The 11,913-nt window shown below is 42.8% G+C and overlaps 1 protein-coding gene across 1 annotated transcript; it reads right to left on the bottom strand.

The window, feature by feature from the left end:
• Positions 1-1,954: 1,954 nt before the first annotated feature.
• On the bottom strand, positions 1,955-10,702 carry THOC3 (THO complex subunit 3). The gene is made up of 6 exons (XM_008015357.3): positions 10,102-10,702; positions 9,234-9,390; positions 7,345-7,549; positions 3,702-3,863; positions 3,477-3,577; positions 1,955-2,557 (listed from the first exon to the last, which is right to left on the bottom strand). The coding sequence occupies exons 1-6, from the start codon at positions 10,366-10,368 to the stop codon at positions 2,394-2,396; spliced, it is 1,056 nt and encodes a 351-aa protein (XP_008013548.1). The 5' UTR covers positions 10,369-10,702; the 3' UTR covers positions 1,955-2,393.
• Positions 10,703-11,913: the final 1,211 nt, after the last annotated feature.

The following is an 11,913-nucleotide window of genomic DNA, read 5'->3' as shown; positions in this document are numbered from 1 at the left end:
ACACCAGCTGCTTAGCCTCCCACCCACACAGGTTAAGGTGTGGGGAACAACAAGGCACATACACTTCACAAGCTTCCCATGTGGCGTGGCTCATCCGACTCTGTATCTCACGCCATCCAAATATCTGGATCTCAGCAAAAGAGATGATACTGTAAACTTAACTACCTATCAGTCTGACTTGTCATTCCAGCCAACACAGCAGTGGGTCATTGGTATGTGGATACTGCAGTCTGTCTGAGCACGTGATGAGTGTGTGTGTGAACAAGTGGAGCGAATCCTAGACTTGCCCTGCCAACTAAAATCTAGCTCACAGCTGACCTCCCTACTCACCCGACTTGCTGATGTGTATAGCAGAAACTGCAGAAAATGCCTCGACAGACCAAATAATAAATGGCCAGCTGTGACTCCGAACGGCATCCTTCCAGCTCTACAGAACTAGAAAATGCACTCAAACCAAAGGTGCCCCGGGTCTGAGACACATGTCATTTCCCCAGGATGGACCGACCTTTGAACTCCTCCAGTACTTCAAAGTCAAGGCACAGAGATGGTGTCATCAAGACGTTGAGAGTCTGCAAAACTCACACACACTGGGACTCTTTGCTCATGGATGTGTGTTTTCCTGTTGCTACAAGTGTCCCACTGGTTAAATGCAAAGTTTCACCTTGTTTAAGTGACAGGCAGTGTGGATCAGTAATTTACATAAACCCAGAGGAGAAAAAAATCCACAAGGATAGAAGAGGGAATCAATCAAATATTAAGATGTAGCCCAAACCCTCAACATCTGGTTCCAGTTCTAGAGGGAATATATAAACATGGCAGAGACCACAGGAATGACGGATGGTTGCAAAAACAAGAAATAATGCATCAAAATTTACTCAGAGTGACATGAACAACATTCAACTTCTGCCGCTGAGGTGGCAAGTTGGTTTGCAACTAAAAAGACCCTTCACCAGGGAAGGTGAGAAACGCTATTGGAAACACTACTGTGCACACTACTGCACCTGCTCAACACATCACTCACTGACATGGCCCAACAGCTGACTTCTCACGGCCATGGTTTACTCATCTGTGAAGTGGGAACGGCAACACTTGCAGAAACAGAGTAGCCCATTGCAAACAAAGGCATGTGGGCCTTTAAACAAACCTAGATCTGAATACAGTCAGTTGATGAGTAACACTGAGTTACTTAAACTCCCTGAGGTAGTAAAATGGTGATAACACCCACCACAGAAGGCTGCTGCAAACACTGAGTAACAGCTGACAAAAGTGTTCTTTATGGTAGCAGGCATGTAGAGAATGCCCAGTAACTACAAATATCTGTCAAGACTTGTGGAGTGTTTATAATACTCGCCAACATGGTGCTGTGCCCCTTGCCTAACTTATCTTGCCATACTTGGTTTGTCTACCCTTCGTGTATGAAGATAAACATGTTTTTATACGTAAACATGGACACAAGAAAACTTCTGGAAGGATATACATCAAAATTCTAGTAGTAGTTACCTCTTGGTGCTAGGAATGTAATTTTTCTTTTTGCTTACCTTTTTCCAAAATATCCTACCAACGTATTTCTATATGCCTCAGTATTTGCTTTAACACCAAAAAAAATTACAATATAATGAAAAACTACTGCTCTTAGGTAACAACCTCCCCAACACAAGCCCTTTTTTTTAAAGGGAAGAACTAATAAAGCTTTGCTTTCCATGAGGAACCACTAAGTGTTTTTCTTTTCAATAAGAAAGCTAACTGACTTACTCCCCTCTTTACTTTGCCACCAGGAAGCTCAGAGTCAAAATTTTAGTTCAGTCATTCAATTAGCTTTGTCCCTATATTTCAGAGGGTTATTGGTTGGGACATTAAATGACAGAATTATAACATTTAAATTCTCTTTCTGAAATTAAAAAAAAAAATACAAAACTGCAACATAAGGACATAATAATTTTTAAAGTCTTAGAAGTGCCATAATAAAAAAAGTCAGTTTATTAAATGCTCAATTCTCAAAATTATATATATATATTTTTAATTATTTAAAAAATTTTCCATACCTTTCCATTCCCCTCCCTCCAAACTAAGTATTGTCCAAGTTGTATCAAACGCCACAAAGTCTACCATGTACCCAAAAGCAGAGAAGACAGGAGGTCCAGAGGACAAGGTATGCTGGGGTCACTACCTACACTGCAGAGTCCACACGAGTTAACTCACACTGGGGGCAAAGAATGGAAAGAGCTAATACACAGAAAAAGCAGAAGAACTGGAATGGGCAGCCTGACCATAGACATTTACAATTTATACCAATTTACAAATATTTAGGGTGCCCACCAACTCCAAGAGAACAGACCAAACTAACCACATGAAGGAAGACCTCTGCCAGGGCCTCCTCTCCCTATAATCTCCTCTCAAGAATCATTAGGAAGCCCAAAGAGCTTCACAGTTCCGGCTTCCCGGCTGCTGTCATATTTGCCGTCTTTGTCATCACAGGCAAATGCCAGCAGAGGCCTTTTGGGGTGCCACGCCACTGTGAAGGTCGGAGACTCACACTGTACCTCCCATAGTTTGTCCCCTATAGAAAACAATAGAGAGAAACCAATCAATACGTTCATAGCGAAGGACACATTCATTAAGTACTTACCTGTATTAACTCGTTTAATCCACCTACTAATCCCATAAGATAGATACAACTATTACCTCATTTTACAGAGAACCCCCAGCCACAGAGAGCCCACAAGCCAGCAGGGGGCAGAGCGGGCTCTGAGCACAGGTGGGTTGACTCAAGAGCAGGTCACTGAGCAGGAAAAGTGTCACTGCATCACAGGGACATGCAATTACATGAAGGATCTGCATGGCTGGATGCTGGACAATGTTCACCACAACGTGACTAACACGGACATTCTTTACATACTGGAATTTCAAGTTCTTTACTTTCCTCTTCGAAGTTTTCTATATAGTTTTAACCTTTTTACGAAGAGTGTCACAGATTTCCGAAAACAATACAGCAACATTAAAAAACAAATCTGAGGAAATTCTTTTGTAAAATGAATACTCTCCTCCCATTTTTCTATTTCCAGCTTCTGTTGTTGTTTTTAAAGCAAAAACTTGATAATTACTTACATTTAAAAAAATATTTTTTCAAGTTCATATACAGGCAACAGATAAAGAGAAATATACCACAGCATTTTTAAAAAGGTGGTATTCAGATAGTGGGACCACAAGTGATGCTTTTTTCTTCCTCTTACTCTGTAGTTTAACGTTTAAATAAATCAAAATATTTTTCTAAATCAGTTTCCTCAGACCTGCCTGTTTATTTCTTAACTCTTTGCTTCCTCACTACCTGGCAGTGACAGTCAAAACATAAACACACTTGTCTAAAGGAGACAAATTCATTCATGATAATGCTGATGAAGTAGTCACGTGCAGAGATGAGATCACAAGAGAAGTCCTGAATGCCAAAGGTGAAAGACAGTAGATTCTCATGAGGTTACCTGTCTCCACTTCAGCAATGTCAATAAAATGGTCTTCTGATGCTGATGCCAGCATTTTCCCATCATGGCTGAAACTGAGGGTCCTTACAGGCCAATCCAGCCTATGATACAGAGTGGACAGAAGAGACATGAGAATTACCAAATAAGAGGAGGGAACAATGTCACTCACAGTAAAATAAAATTCATGTAGGACCCAACAAGGAAAGTGCTGATAGAGTCACTTACCTGGAAAAGCACCGAACACACACTAACTCATCCACATCCCAGAGGCTAACCAAAGCATCTGCACTTCCTGTGGCAAAGTACTTCCCCATTGGGTCAAACTTGATACAGATGCAGTTGGAAGGATGGGCGTTGATGGACTGCACAGGCTTCAATTCTGGGTAGCTGAGAAACAAGACAGACAGTGATCAAACTGCAGAAGAGGACTGTGGTGCTAAAATAATAAGAGGAGACAATGAAGAAGAAAAGCAAAGATAATGCACCACCACCAAGAACTGTCATTCAAGACAATATTCCTGAAATAAAAAAAGATTTTGAACTACATTATTTAAAAAGCACAACACATACATGAGACTACAGAACCAAAGCAATCAACATCGAGACATAGACTAGTAAAATTAGTGGACTTTAAAGAAAAAGAAAATTAGATTATCAGGCTTTCTGACAGCAACACTTAATACCAAAAGAAAATGGAGTACCATATTTAAGAAAGATACACAAGCAAGAAAATGAGTCAAGGATTTCTACATCCAGCAAAACTGAATTTGAAATATAACGATACAAACAATAAGCACAATAATGTTTTATAAAATCTATAAGCTTTATAAATACATAAATAAGTTGTAATAAAAACTCCAAGAATAATGTTCCCATGAACGCTTCCTGAGGAATCTTAACTAGAGAATGAGCTTCAATAAAAAAAATGACTAGAGACTTATAAGGACTGGTGCTGAACACTGAATATACAGTTTCTTGCAAAAACTATACATGGTTTAAAGGGAAGGTATAATATGTAACAGCTGCACACTCCTACAACATATAGTACTATTTTTTTTAATGGGGGAAGAATGTAAAGAGTGTATGCAAAAAGCAAAAACATTTTTTGTTTCAAGTCATCACATTAGTGGTAGTGGCAGTAATATTGTTATTCAGAGACGTCTATATGTTTACCATGGGATACAGGTAATAAGTAACCATCGGATATTCTAATTCTATGATCCCTTGTGCCCTTGAGAACCAGAATACTCAATTTGGAAGGGAAGAAATATATTTGTAATATAGAAGAGGTTTAATAAAATCCCCGGAGTCCTCAATTTTAATTGGAAGTTATCAATGTGAATTCACAAGGTATTTTATCTTTATATACACACACACACACACACACGTAATTCCTAGGCCAACCCAACGGTAATGAACATTCCTAACTTCAGCGTCATTTCTCAGTGAAAGAATGTAAGGCCTCCTTTTTTTTTTTTTTTTTGAGGTGGAATCTCACTCAGTCGCCCAGGATGCTGGAGTGCAGTGGCACAATCTAAGCTTACTACAACCTCCACCTCCCGGGTTCAAGCGACTCTCCTGCCTCAGCCTTCCAAGTAGCTGGGATTACAGACCTGCATCACCACGCCCAGCTAATTTTTGTATTTTGAGTAGAGACGGGGTTTCTCCATGATTGCCAGGCCTCAAGTGATCCACTCACCTCGGCCTCCCAAAGTGCCAAAGTGCTGGGATTACAGGTGTGAGCCACCACACCCAGCCAGAATGTTAAGGCTTCTTGGAGAATTTTCTGATTAAAGGTCTGGGGCAAGATTGTACAAGATGAACTTGGAACATCTTATCAAACCAGAGAGCAAAAAACAGAAGACGACTGGGATTATGTCAAAAAAGGGCTTAAGAACCAACTTGAAGACATTTTTATTGGCCAAAGATGGGATAATTTAGCTTCAATAGGCGTAACAATTACAAGAGATGGAAACACATCAACTATGTTTAAAAACACGAGCCCATAATGATTAAAAAAAAAAACAAAAAACAAACCTAACTGGTCATCTTTGGAGGCAGCAGGAAACGAAATCATCATCTGACAAACAGAATCAAAATTTTATCCTGCCTTCTCTAGATGAACTGCACTACTGGGTAACCAAATTGCAGACGAGAAGCAGCATCTCTTTATACAACAGTCCAACATATAAACAGCACATGGAATCAGCAAAAGCCAAACTGGGAGAATCTCCACAGGTTACCAGTCTGGTTTTTCAGCAGCTATGTTTTAGGAAGTTTCTTTTGAGTAATTTAAGAGACACAAAAGACGTATCCAATTTTTTTTTAAATGAGCAAAACTAGGGTATCTAGGGGCTGCACATGTGGTAGAAAAACTATGAAGAATCACCATAAAAGTCAGGATAGTGTTCGCTTTTGTGGAAGGGAGTTGTAATTAGGACAAAACACCTGGATGGACTTCTAGGGTGGCTGGAAAGAACTACTCCTCGACTTGAACAGGGCTGCACAAGAGTTAAGCCTATAAGAGTTCGTTAAGCTACACATTTGTGTTATGTGGTTTTAAATATCTGTGTTTTATAATAAAAAGGTTTTTCTTAAAAAATTATAGAATCCCCATTGCCTACAAAATAAAATCCAAGATACTAGGCATAAAATAAAGGCCTTTTATAATCTGGTCCCAAATCAGACTTCATCTTCCCATTATCATGCCCTCTCTTATTTCCCTTATCTGCCAGCATGCCCCCAACAACCCTGACCGAACTACTCTGCAAATAAGTCGTGCTCACTCATGCCTGCTTTTTCACTTAGGTAATTCCCTTTTGCTTATTCTTCAAATTCTGCTTATCTTTCAAGATAAAGTTCACAAGCTCCCTCCTTCAACTCCCCACGGAACATATCTCCCTTGGCCTCGCATTGATCACCTGGGATAGTGGAAGGCTAGAATTAAACAGATCTGAATTTCAGCTCCACAATTTCATTCATTTAGAGAACAAACATTCACTAAGATCCTACTATGTGGAGCAGGTGCAGGACTAGACATTAGGGATTCAACACTAAACAAGGCAAACACCATCCCTACCATCATGGAATTCACAGTCTAACAGGAGACATGGACAAATAACCATGCAATTACAACACAGAAGGAAAGTGCTTCCTACAGAAAGTACATAAAGTAAGCCTCTAACCTACCTCTAACCTTGGGGTAGCAGGAGAGCTTCCCCTGAAGGGAAAGTGATATTTAAGTTGAAACTTTAAGAGTATGAATTAGCCAGTTGGCTGCGGTGGTTCACGCCTGTAACCCCAGCACTTCGGGAGCCGAGGTGGGTGGATCACCTGAGGTTGGGAGTTGGAGACCAGCCTGACCAACATGGAGAAACTCTAAACTACAAAAAATACAAAATTAGCCGGGTGTGGTGGGGCATGCCTCTAATCCCAGCTACTCGGGAGGCTAAGGCAGGAGAATAGCTTGAATCCGGGAGGTGAAAGTTGCAGTGAGCCGAGATCGCGCCATTGCACTCCAGCCTGGGCAACAAGAGCAAAACTCCGCCTCAAAAAAAAGAGGGTATGAATTAGTCATAATTCAAGGTGCATCCAGTTCTAGCAAACACTAGCTGACTACTGATGTAACCTCTCACCCTCAGATCCTCATCTGTCAAATGAGAAGCAAACCATCAACTCCTAGAATTTCTGTAAGGACTCAGTAAAATATAAAGTATATAAAATATACAGCTCAAATGTATTTAAAACAGGTTAGGATTCTATTTGTGTTTTAAGCTCCTTCAGGATAGGCTCACATCTAATTCATCTCCGTATCTGACACAGCACCCAGCACAAAGATATGACAGTCCCCTAAGCTAGACCCCCTCACCTGAGGATGTTGATACAACCATTGCCATTTGTCAGGAAGAACATGTTGTTGTCATTGTTCCAGGAGATTTCGTTGACCTCGAACTTGAACTGCTCTTCTGCTTTGGAACGGTGTGTCTTGGCATCAATAAAGGTCACCACATCATCTTTGTTGCCTACAGCAATGGTCTGCCCATCAGGACTCCAGCAGATATTAATGTTCTCCCCTAGGAACCCAGATATAAACAGCAAGATAATCTGTTTGCTCATAATCCTCCACAAGTTTATTGTGCCATCCTAGAAAGAAGACCACAGCTTTCTTCAGGGCTTACTCACTAAAGTCCTAGACAATGGGAGGGAGCTACTATTTATAATTCAACAATGAGTCCAGAACATCCATCTACACATTTCCTGATTTGGTCTTCATAATACTCCTCTAAGACACACTTTATTATCCCCATTTTATAGACAAAGGAAATAGGAGATAAGAAGATGAGCCAAAGTGTGAAAACTATGAAGTCACAGAGCCAAGAATTTAAACCCAGATTTGACCCCAAAGCCCCCTTTCCTCTTGCACCAGCATTTCTCAACTCTAGTCACTCGCATGCCAACATCACAATTTTTGTCCTGTCCATTAAACACTGTATTTTTCTTTATTCAAGATTTTTCTTAAAATTAATCAAAAAAATTTTACTTAAATAAATTTAGCAGCCGGGCGCGGTGGCTCCAGCCTGTTATCCCAGCACTTTGGGAAGCCAAGGTGTGCAAATCACTTGAGTCCAGGAGTTCAAGATCAGCCTGGGCAAAATGGCAAAAACCGGCTCTACAAAAATGTAGCCAGGCATGGTGGCATGTGCCTGTAGTCCCAGCTACTCAGGAGGTTGAGTTAGGAGGATGGCTTGAGCCCAGGAGGTGGAGGCTGCAGGCAGCCAATACTGTGTCACTGTACTCCATCCTGGGTAACAGGGCAAGACTCTGTCTCAAAAATAAAAATAAAAATAAATTTAGCTTTAATTGAGTAATAAATTCTATGAGCTAGTTCTTCTAGTAGGCATTAAAATATCTGCAAAACTGGTTTTTAATGTTCACCCAGGCATCACCTGAATCACTCATGGATCAGCAGCTGTATACCTGGGGAAAACCACACCATTCTGCCTCCAGAGGCAAGTCTTGTCAACAAAGTCTAGTGGCCCACACTGAACACATCAATTAAAAATCTCATCAACCTTTTCCATTCTAAAATGTATCATTTTTTCACATTTTAGTATCTATACTGTATCTTAAAATGTATCAGAAAGCATTTCAAAATTTTGGGTGTATCACAGTTATTTACCAACTTTCTTTCCTAATGGAACATCTTATGATAAATGAAAACTCAAGAGTCCCATATACAGTACCGGCCTCAACACTTACAACAGAGCCTATAAATGTACCGCACAACTTTCTGGTCACTTTCTCGCAGTTCACCAATACCATCCAAGTTTCAACCATTCTAACTAATCAGAATTTTCCACATTCTCCATGCCTTTGCACACGCTGTTCCCTCCTGGAAATGCCCCATTCCCCACCCACTGCACCTTGACCACACTCAATTTCTATGGCTATCCTAAAAGTTTGCTCAAATTTGGTGAGGCCTTCCCTGGCTCCCCTAGGCAGACTTTCGTTTTCACTTCTATTCTGGGTATCCATCTTGCAGACCTCTCCATTATCAAATGAACCATACCTTGCTATGTTATTTGTATATACATGCCCCTCCCCGCTGGGGAGGTCCTTGGAGCTGGAAACTCTTATTCAGCTCAGGATGTCTCATACACTGCTGAGTGCCAGGCACAGAAAAGATATTCGGAAAATGGTTGTTGAATGAATTCAAACAGCTTATCTTCCTATTACCCTCTCTCTCTGAATAGTCACCTTTAGTGTTCACAGTGGCAATGCATTTTGTAGTCCTGACATCCCAGATGCGAATGGTTTTATCTCCGGACGCGGTAACGAATAGGTCAGGATTACTTGGATGCCAACAAAGCTGGTCCACACTATCCCCATGTCCCCGATAATTGTTTTCCTTGACCTGAAAGAACAGAATCCAGATGTCACTTCACATAGATGTAGCTGCCTCCCCAAGTAACTTTCTAACCTTATTCAAACCAAGGTATGCTGGTAGGAGTAAAGATCTGGGTAATTCAGAATCCAGTTCTTCTAAGCCCTTTCTCCCTTCTCTTCTCCGCAGTCCTTCTGAACTGTTGTTCTCAGCTTCCACATCTATGCCCTTATTTTTGTGCCCTCCCTGGCCTCCTCATCCTTCCTGATTTTGCACCCTTACTGTATCATCAACGTTCCTAACCCAGCCGCTCATTCCCACGGGACGCCCTATCACTTTCAAAGGGGCCCTCCTCACCACCACCACCACAGCCCCTAGCCACTCCTTACCAGCACACGAATCGACTCCAAACGAGTAAGGCTCCCACCGCAGCCCCGTCCCATTCACCCTCTCCTCACCTTCACCCGCCATCGCCAACCTCCTTACTTCCACACTCTCCACACGACCCCAATCTTCCTCTCCTCACCCCTCACGACCCTGTCACCCCCACACTCCACCTTCTCCCCACTCCCTCCTCATCTCCACACTCCCCCCTCATCTCCATACTCCCCCTTTCCCCCTCCCTCAAGTCCACTCCTTTCAACCCCACGGCCCCGTTCGCCCCCCATTCGCTCTCCCTCTACCACACCTCACTTCACCACGACCCCTCTCCCTAGCCTGGGCCGAGCCCCGGCAGCTCACCAACCGGTCCTTCTCCAGCAAGAAGACACTGGCCGTCTTGTCGAAGGACCCCGAGGCTAGGCGACGCCCGTCGCAACTCCAGGCCACCGAGTGCACCTTGGCGCTGTGAGCCAGGAACTCGCGTGTCTTGCTGTGGCCCCGGAACAGCTCCTGCATCCCAAGCACGTAGCGCGACGGGCCGCTGCTCACTGAGCACCACGGGGCCATCGAGCCGGGGCCGCTCTGGCCCAATGCCGAGGGCCCCATGGCTGCAGGGGGCACCGCCATGCCGAAATCCCAGCTCACAACACGCCAGCAGCCGCAAGGGTGCAATCAGTCCTGGCGCCGCTGCCGCACGCATGCGCCCGGAAGAGCGACGGCTCCTCTACGCAGGCGCGCTGTACCCCGCCCCGGAAGGGACTACAAATCCCGGTATGCAGCGCGTGCCCGCCTCTTCTTAGTAATATTTGGAGTTAACTCCATATATGTTAACTCCAAATATGCTTCACACTTAACGATTCCGAGTTTTTTTAGTGTTTTTATTTCTCCCTTACCTATTCCTTGGTAGATATATATGTATCCCTGTTTAATCGAATAAAAGAACCAACACTAACCTTCTAAACAGTTCACCCATCGCCTTTCTTCTGGAGTTGTTCCCTAACCCCTAGTCTCCTCCCTTAAGAGAAAGCCCTGGGCTTTTTACTGGAGAAGGACCAGCTGGTGAGCTTGTCCCGTGAAAAGGGCTAGCGCGTGTGGAGTGAGGGAAGAGGTGTTAAGAAGGGGTCTGGAAGGGTTTTTTGTTTGTTTGTTTTTTAATAAAAATGAATTTTTTGTTTTTAAAAGGTAATGGCGGAAGCGTGTGAACCACAGCAACTCTATCTTAAATAGGAACTGGGTAAAATGAGGCTGAAACCTACTGGGTTGCATTCCCAGACTGTTAAGGCATTCTAATCACAGGATGAAATAGGAGGTCAGCACAAAATACAGGTCATAGAGACCTTGATGATAAAACAGGTTGCAGCAATGGGGCCGGCCAAAACCCACCAAAACCAAAATGGCGACGAGAGTGACCTCTGGTCATCCTCACTGCTACACTCCCACCAGTGCCAGGATAGTTTATAAACGCCATGGCAATGTCAGGAAGTTACCCTATATGGTCTAAAAAAGGGAGGCATGAATAATCCACCACACTGGTTTAGCAGATCATCAGGAAAAACCATAAAAATGCACAACCAGCAGCCCTCGGGGCTGCTCTATGGAGTGGCCATTCTTTTATTCCCTTTACTTTCTTAATAAACTTGCTTTCACTTTGCCCTGCAGACTCGCCCTGAATTCTTTCTTGAGTGAGATCCAAGAACCCACTCTTGAGGTCTGGATTGGGACCCTTTTCCTGTAACAGTATTACATGCACATGATTGTAAATATAAAAATAAAAGATACAGAGTGAAAAGTAAATGTCCACCTGCGTATCCACCCCACCTTTCATATCTCCCTTAAACCAGTGGCTTCTTGCTGGAGAAAAAAGGGGTGGTGAGCTGTCAGCGCCAGTCAAGGCCCTAGAGAAGAGCTGAGGAATGGCGGAAGGTTTTGGTGGTAAGTAGTAGTGGTAAATTTGTTTAAAAATCCAATTTTTAAAAGGCAACACGTGCACTTGGCAACAAATGTAAAAAGTATAAAAGGGAATAGATTGAAAAGTTTCCCTCCATCCTGTGTCCCCAAACTTCTCTTCTGAAAAACTTGAATTTCTTGTGTGGCCTTCCAGAGACAGTGTAAGTAAGCACCCTGACGAGGTAGATAGGTGTGTGCATAACCTCCCCCAACCCACTGCCAAAA

Source organism: Chlorocebus sabaeus, chromosome 23 (genome assembly GCF_047675955.1).
Source record: "Chlorocebus sabaeus isolate Y175 chromosome 23, mChlSab1.0.hap1, whole genome shotgun sequence".
NCBI classification, from domain to species: Eukaryota; Metazoa; Chordata; class Mammalia; order Primates; family Cercopithecidae; genus Chlorocebus; species Chlorocebus sabaeus.
Note: the sequence above shows the minus strand (reverse complement) of the source record. Positions and strands in the feature narration are given on the sequence as shown.

Excerpts from the sequence above, each read along its gene's own strand:
- THOC3 (XM_008015357.3), bottom strand. The coding sequence starts at position 10,368 with ATGGCGGTGCCCCCTGCAGCCATGGGGCCCTCGGCATTGGGCCAGAGC. Across the intron at positions 3,864-7,344 it reads GGTTGTATCAACATCCTCAG|CTACCCAGAATTGAAGCCTG; the intron begins GTGAGGGGGTCT and ends CTTGTTTCTCAG. Across the intron at positions 3,578-3,701 it reads TGTGTTCGGTGCTTTTCCAG|GCTGGATTGGCCTGTAAGGA; the intron begins GTAAGTGACTCT and ends TCTGTATCATAG.